Raw genomic sequence first — 25,582 nt, 5'->3', positions numbered from 1 at the left:
TGCTGAATACACTTGTTTCAATGTCGACTTTGTGCTTATGTTTGATTATCTTTGCCTTTCCTCCTTGTCTATCTCATCTTCCTCCATGGCATTTGTATCTTTGTCTTTTTACTTTGCATTCACTGGTATTTTCCCAATCTCTTCTCCATGCCATTAACTCAGTTTTCTGTCTCATCTTCTGCTTCTTGCCTCCCAGGTACCCCTAGTGCCCAGGACACTGGGATTTTATTGATTGCATTTCTAATGATGGTGCTGTGCAGCTCAGTTTTTTTTGTTTGTTTGTTTGTTTTTTGTTTTTTAGTTCTGCTTGTCTTCTTTCTTATCTCCTCCTTTTTAAAAATCATCTCTTCTTTGAGCTCTTCCTTTATCGAATTTATATTCTCAGCTAAGTTCCTTTAGGGTGTGAAGCTTATCTTAGACTCTGGGTTCTTTGTCTTTGCAAATGATCTTCCTGTCTTTTTTAGATCTTTCTCTTTTTTTTCTCACCTTCCCTCTTCCTTCCCTTCCTTCTTTCTTGCTATAGTATGTTTGCAAAGTCGCCACGTTACAGCTTTTTTTCTTGCTCAAACTTACCTTCTTTCTGCCCTGATGCCGTGGGGGTGACGTCCCCTATACATCTGCCCACTTCACTGGGCTCTAGTTTGTCTTCTCAGCTCAGAGCTTCAGCTGGGGACTGTTACTTTAAAAAAAAAAAACTGTGGTAAAATATACATAACATAAAATTTATCATTTTAGCCATTTTTCAGTATACGGTTCAGTGGTATTAAATACATTCACATTTTAGGGCAACGATTATACTGTCCAGCTCCAGAAAGATTTTATCTTCCCCAACAGAAACTCTGTCCCCATTAAACATGGTTCCTCTCCCCCGTCCCTCAGCCTTTGGCAACCGCCATTCTACTCTGTCTATGAATTTAACTACACTAGGAAGTTCATATAAGTGGAATTATACAATTTTATTCTTTTGTGACTTCTTTCACTTAGCATAGTTGTAGCATGTGTCAGAATTTCGAATTTCCTTTTTAAGGCTGAATAATATTCCACCGAATGGATCTACCACATTTTTTTATCCATTCATGTTGATGGACATTTGGGTTGTTCCACCTTTTAGCTATTGCAAATAATGCTTCTGAGAATACGGGGATACAAATATCTGTTCAGGTCCCTGCTTTCAAGTCTTTTGCGTGTATACCCGGCATTGGACTTGCTGATCGTGTGGTGATACTTTCATTTTTTTGAAGAATCCCGAGTGTTAGTTTTGAAACTCATTTTAGGAGTCTGGGGTCGGGATGGGAGGCACCATGTAGCCAGAGACGGGGGCAGGGATCTGCTTTCCCTTCTGTCAGCCTTTTCCAGAGCTCATACTGCTTAGGAAGGGGTGTACCCCACTCCTGGGTCTTCTGCTTACTTCCACAACTTGGCCTGGCTTCCCGGAAGTTAAGCCCAGGCAGTCTTTTCTACCTCTGCCCAGGCCTGTGACATTATGCGCCGCTGCTACTCTGAGAATTTTTTTTGAGTTTTCCAGGGATGTCTGCTCACTGCCCTCAGTCTACTTCTCTCCAGATTTTTGAGAATTCTCAGGATTTTATTCTCTCCACAGTACAGTATCTGGGGGTATAGGTGAGAGTTAGGGGCCACACCAGGGTCACTGCAACAAGGAAGAGAAAGTGGAGAGTGTCCTGAGATGGTTTTAGGGGCCAGGCTTGGGAGAAGTTTTTATCACTGCTACCCACATCTCATTGGCTGGACCTTATCACATGACCCCAACCCAACTGCAAAGGAGGCTGGGAAATGTAGTGTTTCTGCGCCCAGGTGAAACAAGAATCGTTGAATATGACATTAAGCTTGAAGGGACTCTTTTTTATAGCTGCAATTTCCCTTTGCATCTGCGAGAATAGTAATTATACTGATTCCAAAGACTTGTTCTGTTTTCTGTCTGCTTCCTCAAGCGTTAGTGCTTTTTGATTTGGGGGCTGTTTATTCTTGGTGCTTATTTTCTCTCGAGTTTGGTGACTTCTAGTTTTGCACTTCTATCTCATGACCTGATTGCGTGTGAACCCCAACTCTGACGGTCGTGGGGGTAAGCCAGTGGGGCAGGGTACCAGGCAGGGTTTGCCAGTGGCTGGGCTTCTGGGTCTGTAGGGTCCTTTCCTCCCAGGTTCGATCAGCCCCAAGGCAACGTCCAGCCTTCTCCTCACTTGACCCAAGAGTCTCCTTGGGGAGATGCTTGGTGTCCAGCTCTGTGGTGTAGTGGAGGAGGAGTCTGGGGAGGCTGACTCACCTGGATGCTCCTGCTGCATTCTCTGTAGAATTCCCTAGGGCCCACCTCTGCCACGTACCCACTCAGAGACGGGGGCTACCCCAGAGCCTCCGCTTCTGGCATAATCCTCTTGGGTATATTTTTAGCCATGATCTCCTTCTTCCATCCACTCGCATCTGACTTCCACGTTTCAGGAAGTCTTCATTTCTGGTTGACTAAGGATGCCTCTTACTGTTTTCCGGGGATGTTTGTATTAATTAATTACTTTTACCAGTGACCATTTTCAAGTGTACAATGCAGTGGTTTTAGTATATTCACGATGCGCGACCACGGCCGCTATCCAATTCCAGAGCATTTCTGCCTCTCTAAGAAGAGACCCCTTACCTCCCAATGCTCTCCTCCTCCCACCGCCTCCCATCTACTTTCTGTCTCTGTGGACTTGCCTGCTGTGGACACTTTGTATAAATGGAATCGTGCTCTATGTGACTTTTTAGTGTCTGGCTTCCTTTGCATAATGTTCTTTCTCAAGGTTCATCCACGTCGTAGCGGGTGTCAGGATTTCATTCCTTTTTATATACGTGGATAGAACACATTTTGTTTATAATGTTGATGGACATGTGGGTTATTTCTACTTTTTGGCTATTAAGAATAATGCTGCTATAATGCTGCTATGAACATTCACATACAAGTCTGTGTGTGGACAGGTGTTTTCAGTTCTTTTGGGTATATACGTAGGAGTAGAATTGCTGAGTCATATAATAAATCTTTAACTTTTTGAGAAACTGCCAAACTGGTTTCCACAACACTGTCTAATTTATATTCCCACGAGTATCGTGTGAGCGTTCCGATTTCTCCACATCCTCGCCAACGCTTGTTATTGTCTGTCTTCTTGGTTCTTGCCATCCTGGTGGACATGAAGTGCGATCTCACTGTGGTTTTGGTTTGCATTTCCCTGATGATGAGTGATGTTGAGCATCTTCCCATGTGCTTACTGGCCATTTGAATATCTCCTCTGGAGAAAAGTTTTCTCAAATTTTTGGCTTATTAAAAAAATACTTAATAGACTACTTTTTTTTTTTTTAAAGAATAGTTTTAGATTTATTGAAAAATTGAGCAGAAAGCACAGGGTTTCCATATGCCCCCCTCCTCCACCATGCCCCACGGGTTCCTCTATTATTAACATCTTGCGTCAGCTCGGTCTGTCATCACGTGTTGGTACCTTAGTCACTACAGTTGATAGTTTACTTTAAGGTTTGCTCTTTGTGTTATGCAGTTCTATGGTTCTTGACAAATGTCTAATGTCATTTTTCTCTCATTGCAGTATTGTACAGAGTGGGCTCACCGCCCTAAACATCCTCTGTGTTCTGTCTGTTCATCCTCCCCTCCCTTTACTTGTAAACCCTGGCAGTCACTGATCTTTTCATTGTCTCTACAGTTTTGTCTTTTCCAGAATGCCATGTAGGTGGAGTCACCGTAGGCAGCCTTTTCAGCTTGGCTTCTTCCACTTAGAAATATGTATTTGATGACCCTCCTTTTCTGCCCACTTTAAAATCAGGACATCGATTTTTTTCATACCGTTTTAGCAGTGTCCAGGGATGTGGGCTGGGAGGTGGAGGCTGGCTCATGGACCCTGCCTGCCCTCTTGCTGTCACCTCAGGAACACTCTGGAAAGAAGGGCTGAGCATGCCAGCTGCCATGCCCAGTGGAAGGCCACAGCAGCACCCTCTCTCACATGCCAGACTGTCCCTGGGAGGTCATCTGGATCCCTTCCCTCGCCCTCCCTCTGTCCTCTGTGACCCTTCTCTGTGTCCCTTAGATGACCTCGTGGAGAAGCAGCCATGTTCCTGGAACTCCTCCCGCGTCTGTGAGTGCCGGGCTGGCATGTTCTGTGTCACATCAGCCACCAACTCCTGTGCCCGCTGCTCCCCGCACTCTGTCTGCCCCAAAGGGAAGATTGTCAAGTTCCAGGGTAAGTCCCTCCACCCTCAGCCCAGGACCCAGATCTGTGCTGGTGCTGTCCCCACCGCCCGACCTCCGGATGACTTCTCACCTCTCACTTTCTTCTTCCCGTGTGACAGATCACCTTCCTTTCATGACGGTGCCTTGGTTGCACCTGCCGCCCCTTCCTCTCACCTGTGTCTTAGGCTCAGAGAGACTCTGGTGGCCCAAGGCACAGGCCTGGCTGGAAGAGGGCTTTGGGTTGGTTTGAGGCTCAGCACAAAAGTTTTCTGATGCCCGATAAACAGGAAAGAAACCTCAAGTTTGTGTCCTGGGTGTTTCTTGGAAGGTTAGGGCTGGTCTCCCTGTTTCACAATTGACACTTTGGGAGTTAGAGGAGCCAAGAGATTGGGCACCAGGATCAAGACTGAGAAACTTGGTTTCTTTTCCAGTTTGCTGTGTGACCTCAGACAAGTTCCTTGTCTTCTCTGGGCTTCTAATTTTCTGACAGTATAGGACAGTTGGTAGCCAGAGAGAAGATAAGGGCCACAGAGCCTGTGCAGGTGGCGCTGAGGGTACCTTTCAAAAGGGAGGCATGGGGAGTGAGTGGGCTTTAGAGCACAGGCCAGAAGAAGTGCCACAGCCACACCGGGGACATGGGGTGGGGGCAAGAGAGGATCAGAGAGAGCCATGTCCCCTGGGGAGAAAAGCGCCAACACTGGGCTCCTTGATCCCTACCAACCTGGTTCTTTTCCCCAAGCACCATCACCCCTCCCCCCGCCCTCCTGCCCTTCCACCTCCCTCCCCTCGTGGGCTCACCCCCGCTCACCCCGCTGCACAGACAGCACAAACCCCAGTCCTGTGGGTTTTGCTTCCCAATTCTCTTCCTGGTTCCCTACCTCCTACTTGTCCCCCATGGCACACAGCCAGAGCCTCTCTTGCAAAACCAAATCAGATCGTGTGTGACACACTGCCTGACACACTATTATCTTCCCATTGCTCTAATGATAAGGACACAATCCTTTGGTAAAAGAACACAGGTTTTTATGGGGCTTTTTTTTAAAGTCTGTGTACTTCGGCATTCCTGGGTGGCAGGCTTGTTGGACTTCAAGTCCGGGAGTGTGAAGCAAAGAGAAAAAGCCTGGGACTCACCACTGAGTTGTTCCTCGGGCCCCAAAGTCCCTCGCTAAGCTGCCTTTTCCTCCCCACCTTTCAGAGTCTTTGTTTGACACATGAGGTCCAGGGCTTTTAGCTGTGCCTGGCGGGAGGGAGAGGGGAAAGGGCATCCGCTCCATCTTCCCAGAAGCACAGTCTCAAGAAGAAGACTTAACACAACCCGAGGTGCTGTGGCCCCTCCTTCCTCCAGCCCCAGCTCTCAGCATCAGCCTGTACTGTCTGGGCCCCGCCCGGTCTGTCTGCTTTAGTTCCGTGGATGGGCAGTGCTTCTCCCTTCTACCCGGTCTTTCTTTGTACATGCTGGTCCCTCTGCCTGGGACACCTTTCCCTCCCCGTTCACTTAGTTACCTCCCACTCAGCCTTGGTCTGGGTCACACAAAACACTCTGCTAAGGGGTGTGCAGAAGCCCACCACCTGCACGCAGGGGTGGTGTGGTGGAGTGCAAAGCACTCTGGACTGGGCATGCAATAACTGGGATTTAGTATAGCTTTGCATCTATAGGCATGTTCCCACGCCTCTCTGGGCATCAGTCTTCCCATCTGTCAAATGTGGAGGTGTGACTAGAAGGCCTCAGGGGCCACTTTCCAGCTTAGAAACTCTTGCATCTCTGTGAAAAGTAACCTTGAGTTCAGTTGCTGCAGCCAGGGCAGGTGGACCAGCTCAGGCTGGTGAAGCTCTCTCGGTGGTGTTCCCATAACTGCCACACGGTGGCGCCAGATGCCTCTTTGCTGCCCCTACACCTGTGTTGTCCAAGGTGGTACCACTAGCTGGCCACATGTGACCACTGAGCACTTAAAACGTGCCCAATCGCAGTGAGATGTGCTGTCAGCATAGAACATATACTGGATTTCAAATATTTAGTATAAAAATGTAAAACATTTCATTAATTATTTTTTATATTGATTACCTGCTGACATAGTATTTTAGATCTATTGTGTTAAGTAAATCTATTATCTAAATTAATTTCATGTGTTTCTTTTTACTCTTTTAAATGTGGCTACTAGAAAGTTTAAAATGACCTATGTGATTAACTCATATTTACATTGGACAGTGCCAAGTGCTCCAACCTTTGGCTACGAAACCCTGGCTAATTTCTAAATTCCCCTGTAGGCTCCCCCATGGGGCAACTCCCAGGGCCTCCGTCCCTCCAACTGGAAAATGGAGAGTCATTTCTGTTTCAGATTCAGCTCCTCGCAAAGCCCCACGCTAAGAGCTCGTACAGTCTCTCTCTCCTGAAATTCTCAAAACTCCATAAGGCAGACTGTATTAGCCCCATTTTACAAGCGAGGAAATTGAAGTCGAGAGATGGCAGGCAAATTGCTCGGGTCCACAGAGCAGGGAGCATCCGAGTTGGAGTCTGAACGGCACCCCTGGGCCTTGTCACCCCACCATCCTGCGGGTATACAAGATAAGTCAGCCTTGCTCATCCTACCTGCAGTGAAAACGTCAGGTCATATGCCACCTTCTAAGTGATGGGAAGGGATCCAGATGAGGAAAAGGACGTACCGTTTATTGGGCACTTATTACACGTCACATCGTGTGATAGGCGTGTGAGGTACACTCTTTGGTTATCCTGACAATAGCCTTGTGAAGAGTGTATTATTATAATCAGTGGACTTGCCTGGCACAGCTAGGACATGACAGAGGTGGCTGGCAAACTCATGTCCACGTGGCAGAAAGTACTGTGTATTTTCCTCTCCACTCTGCTTCCATCCACTAGTCTTCCGGACTCTCTGTGTTGCAAGTCACAAAATCTCAAAATTTTTTTGGCTCATGTAACTGAAAAGTCTGGGGATAGCTCTGAATAGTTTCAGGAAGGGCCGCATCCATTCCTGAAGCTCTGTCTCTCCCTCTTTCTCTTCTCTACTCCCCTGTGTCTGGGTATCTGTAAGATGCCGACCAACGACTCCAGGCTTGCTTTCTGTCCAGCCCCAGTGGAAAGACAGCTTCCCCTTCCTACATTTTCAACAACCGAAAACAAAACCCTGAAAACGCATCTCATAGACATGGCCTGGGTCATGTGCCCATGCCTGAGCCAGTCCATCATGGCTAGAGGGATGAAATGCGTTGACTGGCCCAGCCTAGTCCCGTGGCTACTCCTGGAAGGGAAGCGGGGTTCAGTTAGTCCCAGCCCCTAAACACAGAGCCTGAGATTGGGTAGAGTAATCGCCCGGGGAAAATCAGACTGCCTTACCCCAAGGGGGAATGGATGCTGGGCAGGCACAAATACCAGGTGGCCAGTGAGTTTTCTAAGTGCCCCATCCCAGACCATGGTTCGCGGTGGTAAAAGTCTAATCCTGGAGTCTTCAGACTTCTCAGCACCAACTCTGAAGGCATTATGTCCCCCCCCTGCAGGTACAGCGGAGAGGGACACAGTCTGCGAGCGGCCCTCCCCAGGGACCAGCCGTGACTGCAGCTCCAGCCCAGGGGACTGCAAGGCGCTAGCCAGGTGACTCCCGGCTCCCTTCTACCCAGCTAGCCTAATGGGGGGCTGTCTCACCCCGCAGGACGCCCAGGACACAACTGGGCCGGGTGTGAAGGCGGGGTTCAGCCCACGGTGTCAGGCTCCAGGATGCCTCTCTGCCAAGCCCACAAGTCATATGAGGCCCTACTGTGTGCCAGCCTTCCCTGAGCACACAGGAGACCCAGAGGCCTAGAAAACACAGCCCTTGCTCCCAGAAGCTGACGGTGGGCCCACCAGAGTCTGTGGGCCGAGGGTCTGGGGACCCCGTCTCTATAGAAACAGTTACCCTGAGCAGAGTCTTCCCTCGCCCTACCAGAAGAAGAATTGTCAGTCCCATCTCTGGCTTCTTTCTCAGTGACACCACCCCCCACGCCAAACCCATCCTGACCTCAGCAAGCTCCGATGCCAAGACCACGCTTCTTGGAGGGGACCTCACCCCGGAAGATGATTCCAAAATGATGAGGGCTCCCGGCTCTGCCCACTCCGCGGGGAAGCCCGGGCCGGAGCCAGGTAATTTCCCCAGGGAAGCCGTGGGCTCTTTCCCAGAGCACTGTGTCTGATGGGCGGTGGTGCGGTGTGGGGTGGGCCAGGCAGGTGAGGGGAGAAGTGGGTCCCAAGGTCTGGGCGCTGAGGGCATCGAGGGCCAGAGTAGATAATGGAAGGGCTCACTCATTTCACATCAGCCTTGAGCGCCTCCTAGAGGCCAGCGCTTGCAATGGCACAGGGGAGCCCCTGTGTGTGTTGATTTGATACCCTTGCGGTTCCATGGTGACAGACTGAGCTTCCCTCCTCCCTCCATTCTCTCCTGCTTGTTACTGAATAGCCTTCCATGGTAAATGTACACCACACTTTGCTTATCCAGTTTTTGGATAGTTGGGTTGTTTCCACCTTTTGGCTATAATGAATAAGGAAAAACAAATCTTTGTGTGAATGTATCCTTTCAATTCTCTCTCTTTTTTTAAAAATTGATTTGTGGGACTTCTTAGAATTCTGAGTTTTGAGCCCTTTGTCCTATAGTGGTGTTCAGATACCCTCCCCGCCCCCCACGCTGCGACTTGCCTTCCCATTCTCTTAGTGGTGTCTTTCCACGACAAGCCGGTCTTAAATTTAATGTGGTCAAGCCGATCCATCTTTTCCTTTATGCCTAGTGCTTTTTATGTTCTGCCTCGTACGTCTTTTCCTCCTCTGAAGTCTCAGGCACAACCTGTGTTTATTTTCTAGGATCACGATTGTTTTGCCTTCCACATTTAGATCTGCCCTCCACCTTGGCTTGTAGGCATGGTGCGAGGCAGTGGGCTCGTCACAAGTGTCCGCGTGGATAACCAGTTGAGCCAACACTATTGGTCAAATAAACCGTCCTTTCGCCATGGCCTTGCATGCCAGCTTTGTTGTAAATCGAAGGTCCCCGAATGCGTGGGTGGAGTTCCGCGCTCTGTCCTAGTCCGCGGGGCTTTCGGTCTGTTCTGCATGAATCCACCGCGTCTCCATCACGGTTGTTTTTCGGTAACTCTGCACGGAAGGCTGAGCAGCTTCTCCATCTTTGTTCTGCAACAGTGTATCGGCTAGTCTTGGTAATTTGCATTTCCATACACATTTTAGAATCAGCTTTTCAAATTCCACAGAACATCCTGTTGGGATTTTGATTGGATCGAACCACATCCGTAGGTCGGTCAGTTTGGAAAGAAGCCACCGCGTTGTGGTGTGGAGCGGATGCGGAGGGCACAGAGCCCTACGTTTGCCCGGGCAGCCTTTCAATTCTCCCAACAGTGCTTTCTTATTTTCCGAGTGGAGGTATTTCCAGCTCCGTGTTAGATTTCTAGTATTTGATATTTCTGATGATGATGCACGTGGGATCTTTGTCAAGATGTTCTGTTCTGACTCTTTATGGTCAGTATGATTTCGCACCATGCGAAATGGCCAATCTTTGACTGGCTGACCTATCAAAACAGCAATTTCACGTGGTTCGAACCAATACGCAGACATTCAATTGGTTTCGATACGGTGGCACTGCATCCACTACCTTGTTAAATTCCCGCGGTAGTTGTGACCCGGTACCTGCAGATTCTTTTGGGCTATCTGTGCGCCGCGGCGTGTCATCCGTCCATACCTGGCTGATACCTTCCTTTCCAACCATTACCACTTCTGTCTCTTTTTCTTGCGTCGCCACGTTGCCTGGAAACCCTGTACCGTGCGGAATAGAAGCTGTGATAGGCGTCCTTGCCTCGCTGCTGAACTCAAAGGGGAGGTTTGAGGAGGGCGGGCACGTAGCAGCGAGCATGGGGAGAGGGTGCTGCATAGTGGAAAAGGTGGATTGAGGTGGGGACCGGAAGCAGAGGGGACGCAGGGGCTCTTCTCTTGTGTGGCCTTAGACACATTCCTGACCTCTCAGCCTCACGACTCCTCCCCGAAGGCCTGACCGGACATGCGCAGAATCTGGGAGCTGCCCGTGGAGCTGGGGGGGCTTCGATGATTGGTAGGGAGGCGAGGCCTCTGCCGAGGTGGCCCGAACCTTCTCCGCTTCTTTTCCCAGGGCTGTCCCCACAGCAGCCGTGCCCTCAGGGGTCCACTAACTGCAGGAAGCAGTGCGAGCAGGATTACTACCTGGACAGGGACGGCCGCTGCACGGCCTGCGTGAGCTGTTCAAGAGGTGAGAGTCGAGTCTTGTCTTTCCTCCGGGGCTCTTCCAGGGGGCAGGGGGTGCGGGTCTTGCAGGAGAGGCTGAGACTCAGGGGGTGGGGAGCACCGAATTCGGTCTTGGGCTGCTCAGCCCTCGGAAGTCTGGCTCACTGCTCTGGCGTTTTGAGCAGCCAGCTTCCAGCGACGCCCGCTCATGATTGTGGGGTGGGTTTTTCATGACAGTAACCCCTTTTCAGAGAGTTTCTATTCGCTCGCTCTCTTCTGCAAGGAAACATTTGTTAATCGCCTCCCTGTTCCAAACTTGTCTCATTATTTTTTGTGACTGTCCTATGTGGCACAGATTGCGATTGTCCCCATTTTATCGATGAGGAAACTGAGGCTTTGGGAAGTCAAGGGACTTCTAAAGGCCACAAGCCCTCAGAGTGTGGCAGGGCTGGAGTTGGAGCATAGGGCGTCTGCCACCGAGTTCTGGGCTCTGGTCACTCCACTGCTCCGCCTCTCAGAGCACACTCCGGACAAGCGCTTGCTGAGTGACTGCTGTGTCCATGGCAGAATCACAGCCCGCAGGTGTTTTCCCTGCGGCCAGCTCACCACAGCCTCTTAGCATCGCCAACTGCCCTGTGACTTCCATGAAGCCCACACAGGGCAGGGGAGGTGACCCAGGACCCAGCCCACTCACAGAGGCCGCCGGGGGAACGCGTGATTCTTTCTCCTGGTCTAAGGTTCCTTTCATGCTGCAACCCAGACCAGAGGCAAAGGGACACCAACCAGAGAGAAGAACACTCAGTGTGGCGTCACTGGGGGCCACACTGTTCAGTGACTAAGTCCACGTCATAAATTTTCTCAGAACTTAGTGGTGAAAAACAAACCATTCATTATACTCATGGATTCTGTGGGTCAGAATTCAGACAGGGCACTGTGGGGACAGTTGGTCTCTGCTTCATGCTGTCTGGAGTCTCATCTGGAAAAGTCGAAGGCTGGAGGCTGGAATCCTCTGAAAGCTTATTCATCGGTGTGTCTGGGGGTTGATGGCAGCTGCTGGCGGGGGCCTCAGTGCCTGTCTGTATCAGCCTCTGTGTGGCTAACTCTGGGCTTCCTCAAGGCCTGATGGCCGGATCACAAGGATGGGAGCGGAGGGTAGAGAAGCCATATCCCTTTTTATGACCCAGGCTTAGGAGTCACATGGTGTAACTTCCCCAACTCTCTACATGTTGAGTCGAGGGAAGGAAAAATTCGGGGCCAGAAAAATTGCTGTGGCCTTTTGAGAAAAAACCTATAATCTGTCACAGACGCCATGTCAGATGGAGATGCAAAAGATGGCTCTGAGCCCAAGAGTTCCTTTCCCCCCCCATAGCTGAAGCCCTGCAAGGCAGCGGATGGAGCACAGGGACGGAGAGCATGGGCCCTGGAGCCCACGTGCCGGGTTCAAATCTTGGCTCAACCACTTCGTAGCTTAGAAACTCCAGCACGTTCCTTAACCGATTTGTGCCTCGATTTCCTCATCTGTGAGATGGGCATAGTAATAACAGACGATCTCAGAGAGTCGCAGGAATGAAATGGGTTAAACTAGTTTGATCTGGGTAGAGGGCCAAGAATGCCGCCTCGCACACACTCGATTGTGTTGATGGCCACAGTAGTGACGATGGCTGTCACCGCCCCAAGTCATCTCACGATCGCTGAGCCCGCTCTTGCCTTCTGCACAAATTCCCCAAATCCTCCCCGGTTCCCGCTCCCTCTGGAGGTTGCGGGAGAGACTGTGCAGTCCCTTATCTTCGTCACGTGCGGTCTCTAAGTATCCTGCCCAGGAGAAGTGTTTTTACTGAGCAAAGTCATATTAGTCGGATCTACTGCTGTAGTGATTCCATTTCCGCAGAAATAGAGTGTGAGAAACATCCCCAAACACATAAGTGCATTATTATACCTTTTCTTTTACAAAACCTCTAACATTTTAATTTTTGATTTTGGAAAAAAAAAAGTTATCTTTGAAAATTTCAAATGTGTTCAGAAGTGGAGGGAATTGGGAATGGTTATGGCCTATCACCCAGTTTTAAAGAATCATCAAGTCGTGGCCAGTCTTGGTTTTTCTTATACCCACACCCACTCATCCCTGCCCTCTAGGTTATTGGAACAGCTTTATTGAGATATAGTTGACGTACAATAAAGCGCACATGTTGAAAGTGTGCGATCTGATACGTTTTGGCACAGGCATGCCACTGTGAGACCCTCACCACCCGTCGAGATAACGAGTGAACTATCTGTCGCCTCCAAAAGTGTCCTTCTGTTCCTTACCACTCCCTATGCCCACTCCCATTCCCAGGCGATCCTTGTACTTTCTGTCACTGTGGAGTAGTTTGCATTTCCTAGTATTTTGTACAAATGGAATCATGTCGAATAGGCTCCTTTCTCATCTGCCTTCTTTCGTGCAGCATCGTTATTTTGAGTCTGCAGAAAGGTCTGCTCGATGGAAGAATCTAACGAGCATTTGCTTCTGGAGAATGCTTTTCTGCCCTTCTGGGGGTTCTCTGCACCCCTGCCTTTGCCATCCCTGATCTTTCCCCATAACCCTCCCCGTAGATGACCTCGTGGAGAAGACACCTTGCACGTGGAACTCCTCCCGCGTCTGTGAATGTCGACCTGGCATGTTCTGTGTCACACTGGCTACCAACTCCTGTGCCCGCTGCATCGCCTGTCCCGTCTTCCCACCAGGGATGGTCCAGGGTAAGCAGTCCGTACCCCCAACCAAGGGGCTCAGGTTTGTGCCCCCACCGCTATACCTCCCCTCACCCCCAACTGGGCAAATGACCTTCAACCCCAGCTGTCAACCAGGTCAGGCTTGGGCTTCGTTTGTTTGTTCTGAATAGTTAGTTAGAAACCATCGTAGAAACCAGTGAATGGAATGAAGTCCAAATTTCTCATTTCGGTAAGATGATTTTATAAAAAAAGCTTTTTATCACTGATGATTCTTTTTCTAAAAAAATTCTTCCTTTAATAGTTGGGCTGGTATAATCTTGACTTGTTTGCAAGGCTGTTTTATTGACTCGAGATAGGTGAATATAAAGTCTATGAAGAGGCTTCCAACTCAAGGTGGTAGACATTTGCTCGAGTGCAGAAAAGTATAAACTCTTGATAGTGAAACAAACAAACAGGATTGATCAGCAGCTTAGAGATTTTGACAAATTTCTAGAAAGTAGAAAACCGACGGAAGCGTGGTGACAAATGAAACCAAGTGGAGGAATTCGCTCCATGAGGGCTGCAGGAAAAGCGAGGGGCAACTCACTCTTAAGACCCCCAGACGAGCTGCGGGCTCAGAGCAGGCAAGTAAAATGACGGATGGGTGTGAAGTGGAGAATTGCAGAGCGCAACTTCATCTCGAAAATAAAATTCAAAAATTCGTAAGGGCCGTATACCATGGGCACTGGCCAGTCCGAACAGATGGTGCCTGGCAACGATAATCAGCATTTTGGCCAAAGACACTGAAGGGGTGCCTACGGAGAGCCAGGCCACCAGTGTGGTACTGCCACTCTGGTGGCAAAGCCCTCTTCGTGTATTGCGGAGCGCGTCCTGTCAATAGGCTATTGCTGCTCAGTCGCCGAAGTGAAGGCTGCCAGTACCTCACACCCCCACCTGCAGGCCCAGAGTTCCCAGGTAGACCTCAGGGAAGGAACCCGTTGTGAAAAAGGCAGACTAACACCACAGCAGAAGAAACCTCACTAGCTATTGGAATATTCAGCACAGTCCTTTTTTCACAATGTGAATGAGCAGTAAAGATCTTCAGACTGGAGAGAAGCCAGAGAATAACAGGATACACAAACAGGAAAGCTCACTATAGATGAAGCAATGATAAATCTAGGTCTAGAAGAGAACTTAGTCCACCGAAAATTTCAAGAAGTTGTTATATCCACCAAGTGAGAACAGAATGCTATGAAAAAAGAAGAGTAAAAGAACAGAGGACAAGAGATGGCTTTTAGAAAGTGTGCTCGTTATCCATCTATGGCCTCTCAGCTTCCAACTAACTCACCCTTCGGGACCTGCTCTGTGAGAAAGGACTGGCCTCTTTAAGCCTTTCTCCTTGTGGGCGCGATCTTAAACTCTGCCAGTAGAGGGCGCTGGGGGCATTGCATCAGGAAAGAGGCTTCTCTTGGCTGCATCTGCTTTTTGTTGGACCTGCTGCATAGTCTGGGAGGAGGGCATGTGCGTGGGAACATCTGGTGGTGCTCTGTCCAAGTTGTGCTCCCAGAGCAGGCAGTCCCTTGGCAGCCTCGCAGCCCCAGCCTAGGCCTGGTGGCCACCTTGGCATGGCCCTTCCAATAAGGATACTGGCACATATCTTCCATATCTTGGCTATTGTAAATAATGCTGCAATGAACATAGGGGTGCATATATGTTTTTGAGTTAGCGTTTTAGATTTTTTCAGGTAACTGCCCAGAGTGGAGTTGCTAGGTCACATGGTAGTTTTATTTTTAATTTTTTTGAGGAACCTCCATACTGTTTTCTATTGTGGCTGCACAATCCCACCAACAGTGCATAGGGGTTCCCATTTCTACACATCGTTGCCAACACCTGTGTTTGTTGATTTATTGATGACAGCCATTCTTACAGATATGAGGTGATATCTCATTGTGTTTTTAATTTGCATTTCCCTGATGATTAGTGATGTTGAGCATCTTTTCAAATGTCGATTAGCTATCTATATGTCCTCATCGGAGAAATGTCTATTGAGGTCCTCTGCCCATTTTTTAATTGGATAATTTGTTGTTTTGTTGTTAAATTGTATGAGTTCCTCCTATATTTTAGATATTAACCCCTTATCAGATGTATCACTGGCAAAAATCTTCTCCCATTTGGTTGGTTGTCTTTTTGTTTCGTTGATGGTTTCCTTTGCTGCTTTTCGGTTTGATGTAGTCCCAATTTTTTGTTTGTTTGTTTCCCTTGTCTGAAGAGACATATTGAAAAAAATATTAGAGTGATGTCAAAGAGTTTCCTGCCTACATTTTCTTCCAGAGTTTTATGGTTTCGGGCCTTACGTTTAAGTATTTAATCCACTTTGAATTTCTTGTATGTAGAGTAAGAAGTGATCCAGTTTTATTTTTCACAAGTATCTATCCAGTTTCCCCAGTACCTTTATTGAAGAGACTGTATTTACCCCATCGTATATTCTTGCCTCCTTTGTCATAGATTAATTGCCAATATAGGCGTGAGTTCATTTCTGGGCTCTCTATTCTGTTCCATTGATCTGTGTGTCTGTTTTATGCCAATACCATGTTATTTTGATAACTATAGCCTTGTGGTATAGTTTGATATCAGGTAGCGTGATACCTTCAACTTTGTTCTTCTTTCTCTAGATTACTTTGGCTATTCAGGGTCTTTTGTAGATCCGTGTAAATTTTAGGATTGTTTGTTCTGTTTCTGATAAAAATGCCATTGATATTTTGATAGGAATTGCATTGAATCTATAGGTTGCTTTTTGGGTAGTGTGGACATTTTCATGATGTTAATTCTCCCTGTCCATGTGCATGGTATAGCTTTTTATTTATTTGTATTTTCTTCAATTTCTTTCTTCAGTGTCCTATAGTTTTCTGAGTACAGGTCTTTTATCTCCTTGGTTAAATTTATTCCTAAGTATTTTATTCTTTTTGATCCAATTGTAAATGAGATTGTTTTCTTAATTTCTCTTTCTGATAGTTTGTTATTTTTGTATAAAAGGCAATTGATTTCTGAATATTAATTTCATATCCTGCTACTAACAAATTGATTTATTAGTTCTAATAGCTTTTTGGTAGAATCTTTAGGGTTCTCTCTATATAGTATCATATCATCTGCAAATAATGACAGTTTTACTTCTTCCTTTATAATTTGGATGGCTTTTATTTCTTTTTTTGTCTGATTGCAGTGGTTGGGACTTCCAATACTATCTTGAATAAAAGTGGTGAAAGTGGACATTCTTGTCTTGTTCTTGATATTAAGGAAAAAGCTTTCAGCTTATTATCACTGAGTATGATGTTAGCTGTGGGTTTGTCACCTATGGCCTTTATTTTGTTGAGATATGTTCCTTCTATCCCCTCTTTGCTGAGAGGTTTTATCAAAAATGGATGTTGGATGTTGTCAAATGCTTTTTTATCTCTTGATATGAATATATGATTTTTATCCTTCATTTTGTTTATGTGGTGTATCAAATTAATTGCTCTAGACCTTGAATGGAGTTATCGTTACAGGGAAGTATACATTCTTCAAAATTCATCAAACCGTACACTTAGGGGAATTGTCTTCTATATAAATTATGTCCCAATAAAGTTAATTTCAAAAGAAAGAACTTTATGTTTACGGCCATGCTACCCTGAACAAGCCTGATTCCGTCTGATCTTGGAAACTAAGCAGGGTCAGGCCTGGTTAGTACTTGGATGGGAGACCACCTAGGAAGACCAGGTGCTGTAGGCGTAAAAAATAAAAAAATAAGGGGTTGTAAGCTGACAAGGTCCTTGCAATCTGTGAGGTCAACCAAAGGTTGCCTCACTTAAAACAAAAACCAAAACAAACAAACAAAAACCAAAACAACAAAAAAGAAAGACCTTTAAAAATTGAGACTTCCTTTAAATGCCAAGAGATATTTAAATTTATTTATTTATATTTATCAGGTTTTTCATAAATAAAATCAGAAGGTGATCATCACCAGGCCACCTTCATACATGATCACAGGAGGCTGGAGAGGAGGGACATTTTTTACACTTCGATCTTTTGAAATAGAAATCTGATTGTCTCAGACAACTACAGCGGCAGGAACAGTGCATTACAAACAACCTTGATATTCACTTCAGCGTTCATCTCTCACTCCATGGGTCAGCTAGGCTGCTCTGCCGTCTTGCCTGGGCTCCCAGGTTTGGTTTGGTTTTTCTCTGTGTGTTTCTCACACTTCTGGGACCAGCGGGAGCTGGCTGCCCACCTGGGTCTCTTCATGGCAGTGGTAGAAGTGCAGAAATTGGGGTGAGTGGAAGAACAGATGCCTCGAAGGCCCAACTGGGAAGGAGCACACTGTCATTTCCATCCCATTCCACTGACTGGAAAAGTCTGACAGCCAAGTTCAGGCACGAGTGGGGCCAGGGCACAGACAGACAGCACTTGCCTCAACCTGGAGGAGCTGCAGAGTCACCTGGCAGAATGTCGATATGGGGCGGGGAGAGAAGTTGGACCCGTCGTGCAATCTGCCATACCGATCCCATCCTATTGTTAATTACCATCATCACTTTGGGGAGAAAGACTCAATTTTTAAAAACAGCTTGGTCGAGGTACGATTTCTGTGCTATAAAATCTATTTAAGTGTACAATTCCATGATTTTTTAAGAAATTTACAAAGTTGTGAAACTATGACAACTATAAAAAAATAATATAAACAGGGCTACCTTAAAAATGGCATCAGACTCTTAGAAACGATAAACAAATACGGCAAAGTTGCAGGGTTCAAAATTGATGTGCAAAAATCCATTGCATTCCTGTATACTCACAGTGAAATGTCAGAACGAGAAATGAAGAAAACAAACCCATTTGCAATGGCAACAAAAAGGATAAAATACCTAGGAATAAACTTAGCAAAAGAAGTGAAGTCATGTACACTGAAAACTACAAGACGCTGTCGAAAGAAATTGAAGAAGACACAAAGAAATGGAGAGATAGTTCGTGTTCATGGATTGGAAGAATGAACATAGTTAAAATGGCCATATTATCCAAAGCTCTATACAGATATAATGCAATCCCCATTAAAATCCCCATGGCATTTTTCAAAGAATTAGAACAAAAAACCATCAGATTTGTATGGAATCACAAAAGACCCTGAATAGCCAAGCAATCCTCAGAAAAAAGAACAAAGCCAGAGGTATCACACTCCTTGACTTCAAATTCTGCTACAGAGCAACAATAATTAAAATAGTATGGCGCTGATAGAAAAACAGACACACAGACCAATGAAACAGAATTGAGAGCCTCAACAAACCCACACATATAAGAGCAACTAATTTTCAACAAAGGAACAACTAATTTTCAACAAAAGTGGAAAAAGGAAAGCCTCTTCAATAAATGGTGCTGAGAAAATGGGAAAGCCACATGCAAAAGAGTGAAACTGGACTGCTATCTGATACCATATAGGAAAATTAAAGTGGATTAAAAACTCGAATCTAAGACTTGAAACAATGAAATACATAAATAAAACAATAAAATACATAAGTAAAAAACAATAGAAAAAAACATAAGTGCTAAACTTATGGATCTTGGTCCTAGAGGGGTTTTTGTGAACTTGACCCTAAAGGCAAGGGAAGTAGAAGCAAAAATAAATAAATGAGACTATACCAAATTAAAAAGCTCTGCACAATCTAAAGAAACCATCAACAAAACAAAAAGGCAATAAACTGAATGGGAGAAGATATTTGCAAATGATAACACCTATAAGGAGCTAATTATCCAAAATATATAAAGAACTCACACAACTTAACAACAAAACAGTCCAATTAAAAAATGGGCGGAGGATCTGAACAGACACTTTTCCCAAGAAGACATACAAATGGCCAACAGATATATGAAAAGATGCTCAACTTCGTTAGCTATAAGGGAAGTGCAAATCAAAAGCACAATGAGATACCATCTCACACCTGTTAGAATGACTATTATCAATAAGATAAGAAATCACAAGTGTTAGAGAGAATATAGAGAAAAAGGAACCCATGTACCCTGCTGATGGGGATGTAAACTGGTACAGCCACTATAAAAAATATATGGACGTTCCTCAAAAAATTAAGACTGGGATTACCATATGACCTAGCAATCCTTCTTCTGGGTATCTACCCCCCAAAATCGAAAACATTCATTTGTAAAGATATATACACCCCTATGTTCCTTGCAGCATTATTTGCAATAGCCAAGACATGGAAACAACCTAAGTGTCCTTTGACAGATGGCTGGATAAAGAGGTGGTACATACACACAATGGAATACTATTCAGCCATAAAAATGACGAAATATTGCCATTTGTGACAACGTGGATGGATCTCGAGAGTATCATGCTAAGCGAAGTAAGTCAGATGGAAAAGGACAAGAACCATATGATTTCACTCGTATGTGGGATGTAAAACAGAAAGCAGCAAATGAACCAAAGCAACCAACCAAGCAGACTCACAGACACAACAGGATGGCGGTCACCCGAGGGGAAGGAGCACGGGGGGAAGATGAAGAGGGTAAAGGGGGTCAAATAAATGGTGACAAAACGAGACTAGACTTTGGGCGGTGAGCACACAACGCGATATACAGATGTTTTGTTATGAAGTTGTACACTCGAAACTTATTAATGTTATGAACTAATAAATTTAATAAAAAATGAAAAAAATATAAAAACGAGGTCAGAGCTGCCATCCAAGAGGAATCGCCTTGCACATCTGATGCCTCAGACCTTTGGAATGTTAAAATGGCAAAATAACCTTTGGACCGGGCCTAAAGAAGCCTGTGCCCCAAAGAACTGGTTGCAAAGATAACAAGAAAGCCGATATTATGACCACTGGACGGAAAATTAAAACATCCTTTAGAATAAACATCACTATGTTTATTTATCTGCACTTACAGAAATGCCTGCCTTCTGTTGATGTAATTAACATTCTATTGATGTAATTGTGCTCCTTCCTTTTCTCATAAATACCCTCTCCCTCTGCCTCCGAATTGGAAAACTATTTGGGTTTCTGCCTGAATCATTCTTCCCAAATAGCTATTGTTTTGGACCTCGAGTAAACACCTATTGTCTCTTACTTTGGGTTTTATTTTCGGGTTAATGTTAAGAAACCTCGTGCCCTTTAGTGGTCAACTCGTCCATCCCCAGCCCAGACAACCACTAATCTACTTTCTGTCCCTCTAGATAAGCATTATTTGGACATTTTTAATATATGTTCTTCTGTGTCAGAAAGGGCTTCTTTCACTAAGTATAACATTTTCGAGGTTCATCCATGCTGTAGCATGTGTTAATACTTCCTTTTTTATTGCCAAACAATATTCCAGTGTCCAGATATCCTACATTTTGATCAGGCTCCTTGGCACTGACTCTTAAGACCACTCTCTGCAGGTACAGCTGAGCGGGACACCACCCATGAACCATCTCCCCTGGGGACTCACCTCAACTGCAGCACCAACCCAGAGGACATCAAAACGCCCGCCAGGTGACTCCCTGGCCCCTTTGTGGGTAGCTGGGATGGGGGTAGAGGCGGGGTCTGGGCTGGGTTTCTGTGCCAAGCCCGCAAGTCATTTCGGAGCATGTGTGCCCAGCTCTCTGCTGGCACCCCTGGAGAGCCAGAAGGCCTAGAAATGCAGTCGCCGCCCTCGGAGCGCGGGCAGAGGCTGTGGGCAGAAGCTCTGGGGACTCAGGCCCGTCTGCACGATCTCTAGGGACAGGGAGTTATTCCCGAGCGCCCACTTGCCTTCTTCCACTTCCATCGTCATCGGTCTCGCCTCTTGCTTCTCTCCCTGCAGCCCTGTCCCCTCCCGGATCCCCCTGTCCAAGGGGCATGGAGGGGGTGTCACCCCCCCCTCGGGGTACAACTCCATCTCAACGAGTGCTGCCGTCTCTTCCTCCTCCACGGGAAGGCCCCGTCTGGTTTCAGGTAATGATCACACCCCAGGAGTCAGGGCCTTCCTGTCAGGGGGACAGAAGGAGGGTGGCTTCTCCCCAGGTGATGGCATCCACTGGGTGGGGAGACCAAGGTGGACCCCAGGTTTCTGGCCTCTTCGGCTGGGGCCGCGGCTCTCACTTGCTAGTGATTCTTCCTTAATTCCTGTGGACAGGGGTTTCACTCGCAGCTTCCTCCCCACGACCCATAACTGCCACTCAGAAACTACTCGGTTCACGCTGAGGGCAGTTCATTTCAGAACCTGAAGTTCCAGTCTTGGGCCCTAGGTAGCGGTAGTTCTCAGACCAGGCGTTCTCAGAACGTGGTGCTGGACTTGCAGCATCAGCAACTTGTTAGAAAAACAAATTGGGGGCCCCGCCCCAGCCCTACCGAACGGAGTCTGCATTTTAACTTGGTTCCCAGGAGATTCATGTGCACGTTAGAGTTTGAGAAGTACTTCCTTGCCTCGTACTACTTTTTAACCTCTAAAAATGCACTAAAAGCAGTAACTAGTTACACCATCTTCGTAAACAGCAAAAGGAAAGGAGGAGGCAAGTTAAGTACTAAGATGTGAAGAAATAGACCTAGATAGCGGTTCAACGCGTGGGTGCTGGAGGCCCCCTGGCCCGCCCAAGCGGGATTCTGCCGTTTACCCTCAGGCTGACCTTGACCGAGTTCCTTGACCTTTGAGAGCCTCCGTGCCCCTCGTTTGTAAAACGGAGATGGCAATGGAGCCCTGTGGCACAGGGCTGTGGATTCCCTCATTCAGGGAGCACTTGCTGGGGCGGAGCAGATCCCATATCTGCCCGCATGGAGCGTCCGTCTAGAGGGGAGGCTGGGAGTTTGAGCAGGCTTAGCACTTTGTTGTCTGTTTGTCGGCTGCTCAGGGCTGCACATCACGCGTGCCCTCCTCCACGGTCCCCAGACCTCATCCCTTCGGACCTCAGTGCCTTCTTCATTCTGGTTCCTTGGCTCAATTTCTCACCCTCTAGAAACGGTTTGTTTTTTTCTCCCTATTAAGCCACCCAAGTGGAGCCAGGTGAGGGAGGGAAGGTGGGTAAAGGGCTGGACCAGGTAGATACAGGGCCTGGGTTTCAGTCCTGGGAGCCACGCGGAGGCGAGAGCTGGCTCGCGTGCCCTGGCTCACGACCGTGATGTGGACTGAGGGCCTCTCCGTGTTCCAGGACCCGCGCTCCTCTGTTTGATCCTCGTGCTGGTCGTGGTCGTCGGCTCCAGCTCCTTCTTCCTGTGCCACCGCAGGGCCTGCTGGAAGTGGATTCGGCAGAGTGAGTGGATGTGTCCTCGGGGAGGGCCGGGCGCTCCGTGCTGTCCTGGCCTGGGTGCCCGCCCCACCCTGCCCTCCGAGGCTCTCTGAGGCTGGCATCTCCAGTCTCCTTCCTGGTATCATTGCAGAGCTCCACCTGTGCTACCCAGTCCAGACCTTCCGGCCCAAGCCGGAGCCCGTGGGTAAGTGTCCGGACGTCCAGAGGGGCTGCTCGAGCCACATGGACATGTGACAGCTCTGGGCCCTGGGTTTGGGGCTCCCTTGGGCTCCCTCTGTATGGCTTCCCACAAGTACTCCTCTCTCCGACCTCGTCCGTGATGGGAGTGTAACGTGGGTGGAAACTGACGGCACGGACGGTGCAGGCGGGGAGCTGGCGTGAAGGTTTGGAGGTCTACTTAGCTTTCCGGGGTTCCTCCGCAGCGCCCCAGGAGGGGCTTCCTGAATGCCGTTCGTTCCTCTCTCCCCTCTCTCCCCACTTCCCAGCCTCCCATTCCTCCCATCCCCTCTCTCGAGCTGGCAGCCCAGGGGCATTGGGGTCAGTAGGGCAGGCTGGTAGGGCTGGAATCCTGGTGCTGCTACTTACAAGCCATGTGACCTGGGCGATTTACTCAATTCCTCTGCCACTTAGTTTCCCCGTCTGTAAAATGGGGACAGTAGGACCTACTTCAGAGGGTGGCGTGTGGCTCAGTCGAGATGGGGCCTGTTGAGCACTGTGCAGAATGTCTGCACGCGGTCTGTGCTCAATGAACCGTGGCCACTGTTTGCTGACCGGCCTGTGTCTGGGGCCTCTTTCCTCACCAGGAATCCCAGGCCTTCCTGAGTTCTAGGTTGTTCTGAGCCCCTCCCTGGTCCTTGCTCTCTGATCCCTTTCCAGGCTCCAGGCCACCTCCTCCAGGCAGCCTTCCAGAGCTCCTGGCCCTCCTCACCCATCCAGGCAGCAGCACCCACCTCTTACCTGGTGGCGGGGTGTCCCCAGTCATCTTGTGCCAAGTGTCTTCTCCCTCCCGTGCCGCCCCTTTCAAGGCGGGGCAAGGCCTCCCTCAGCAGCTCGTGCACTGGGCCCTGGCCACGGGGCAGGAGCAAACACGGTTCCAGGCAGGCTCCGCTGGAGGCTCTCACTGACCCAGGAACCCCAGGGGAGATGGGTGCTGATCTTCATTCTGTAAGGAGGTGGCTCACTGGCCCACAGCTTAATAAGTGCCACTACCAGACGCTGGCCCTTGAGATTTGGGTTTTGTTTGGAGAGAGCTCAGTCCTGTCCCCTCTGCCTTCCTCCTCCCAAGCTCTATCCACCACCCCATGCCCACCCGGGAGCCAAGTGGTCAGCCCAGGCCAGGTCATGGCCCTGTGGCCCCCGTCTCCCCAGGGCCCTTGGAGACCCTTGCTGTAGCCTGACTTTTGACTTGGGCACAAAAACAGTCCACTGAGGCATGTTTTGAATTTGATGAGTTTCACAAGCAGGTGCTAGTGTTCCCTTCACAAGGGGGGTTTTTGTGTTTTGATAGTTTCAAGCCTTTTTCCATGAGCTGTCAGGCTCAGTGTCTCATTGAAACCCATGTTTGCTTTCTTGACATTTTTCTAGTATTAAAATTTCCATTGCCGTCAGTTTATTTTTTTTCTTCGAACCTTTGTGATAGCAGTTTTGTCACATACAAAAAATAGAGAGAGAGAGAGAGAAAGAAAAAAAAAAAACACCTTCCCTTCAGAAGCCAGGCCTACAAGGAACCCCGAGCCCTGAGACTCAGTGGTGGCCATCCAGTTTGGGGCTGGTTCTGGCCCTCTGGGTTCCAGTGGGTCCCTGGGGATCTGGGTCCCCAGGCCTGAGACGGAAGGAAGGTGAGGCCAGGGTCGGCACACAGGGCACAGGATGAGAATGGATTGAGCAGGGTGGACACCCCATCCCGCTGGAGCTATGGGGGCCACAGGGGTGAAGGAGCGTTCATTCACTTGTTTCATTTACATATTCAAATCACGTCACTGAGCTCTTCCTAGTGGCTCTGTGCTGGGTACAGAAACTGTCCTAGCTTAACCTGTGTCAGTTGCTCAAAAAGACTAAAGGCCAGCAGGACAGAAGTGGACGCTCCAGCTGTCCCCGTCCGGGAACTGCAAGGCTGGGGCAGCACTCGGTGTGACAAGCAGTTCATTCGTCACCACTTATCACCCCGCTTCACCATGAGGAACCGGAGGCACGGGAAGATGAGGGAATTTGTTTAAGGCCATCTGATTAATAAGCAGGACAACCAGGATTATGTGGGTGGTGAGATTTTTGTTAAAAGGGTCTTTGACCCTCATACTATTGACAGTCGGGTCCAGATCATTCTTTGCCGTGGGGGGCTGTCCCGTGATTGTAGGGTGTTAGGCAGTTTCCCTGGTCTCTACACCCACCGGACACTGGTAGACAAACGACAATGTCTGCAGACTTTGCCAAATGTTCCCTGGGAGGAAAATCATTTCTGGTTGAGAAACACTGATTAAAATTCTTTTAATCTTTCATTTTAATAGACATCGAAGTCATTACTTTATAGGTTACTCCAGGCAAGTTTAAATTGAAAAAATGTTTTCTTCGTTTTGAAACAATTTCAAACTTACAGAAAAGTCTCAATACAGTACAAAGAACTTACTTTTTTCTGACCCATTCGACAGTAAGTCACTGGCTTCATGCCTTACCATCTCTGAGATTTCAGTGTGAATTTCATACACCATCAGAGCATATTTTCACACGACTGTAGTAAAACCATCGAAATCACCTTGATGCATCACCACCCACTAATTCTCAGACCCCATTCAAGTTTCTTCTTCTATCCCAGTAATGTCCTTTATAGCAAAATAATCCATCATGCTGCATTTGGTCGTCGCGCCTCTGGAGTCCCCTTGACTTTGGGTCTGTTCCTGTCTCTTCCTTCGCATCCACAACCTTGCCACTTTCAAGATCCTACCTCGAAGTTGCTCTCTCCTCCTTGGTAATTGCTAAGTCTTTTGAAGGGAGGTGCTTTGAGGCCATGTAACTAGCCTTAGGCTGGCTCCCGTGTCCTTTCTTCCCCATCCTTTAGTGTCCGGAGCACTTCCAAGATGTTCCCATCTTAGCTCGTACTTTTCCTGTCCCTGCCCTGGAGTCCGCCATCTCTCCAAGGAGCCCGGGGATGTGAAGGAAGGAGTGCCAGTTGCTGAAGCCTGGCTGAACCTCTGTGCCAGAC

General features: G+C 47.9%; 1 protein-coding gene and 1 pseudogene across 2 annotated transcripts in view; both read left to right on the top strand.

The window, feature by feature from the left end:
• Positions 1–25,582, top strand: part of TNFRSF8 (TNF receptor superfamily member 8) — a 38,854-nt gene that overhangs the window by 2,200 nt on the left and 11,072 nt on the right. For both annotated transcript variants that reach the window (XM_039842189.1, XM_039842188.1), the window contains exons 2-10: positions 4,077–4,229; positions 7,730–7,823; positions 8,194–8,348; positions 10,369–10,485; positions 13,050–13,193; positions 20,563–20,656; positions 20,967–21,097; positions 22,288–22,389; positions 22,517–22,570. In XM_039842189.1, coding sequence (XP_039698123.1) covers positions 4,142–4,229; positions 7,730–7,823; positions 8,194–8,348; positions 10,369–10,485; positions 13,050–13,193; positions 20,563–20,656; positions 20,967–21,097; positions 22,288–22,389; positions 22,517–22,570 — 979 coding nt within the window. In that variant the 5' untranslated portion in view covers positions 4,077–4,141. The remainder of the gene's footprint in view (positions 1–4,076; positions 4,230–7,729; positions 7,824–8,193; positions 8,349–10,368; positions 10,486–13,049; positions 13,194–20,562; positions 20,657–20,966; positions 21,098–22,287; positions 22,390–22,516; positions 22,571–25,582) is intronic.
• Positions 16,792–16,910, top strand: LOC120585946 (uncharacterized; annotated as a pseudogene).

This window comes from Pteropus medius, unplaced genomic scaffold (assembly GCF_902729225.1).
Source record: "Pteropus medius unplaced genomic scaffold, Ma_sr-lr_union100, whole genome shotgun sequence".
NCBI classification, from domain to species: domain Eukaryota; kingdom Metazoa; phylum Chordata; class Mammalia; order Chiroptera; family Pteropodidae; genus Pteropus; species Pteropus medius.
This window is presented reverse-complemented; position numbering and strand designations above follow the sequence as displayed.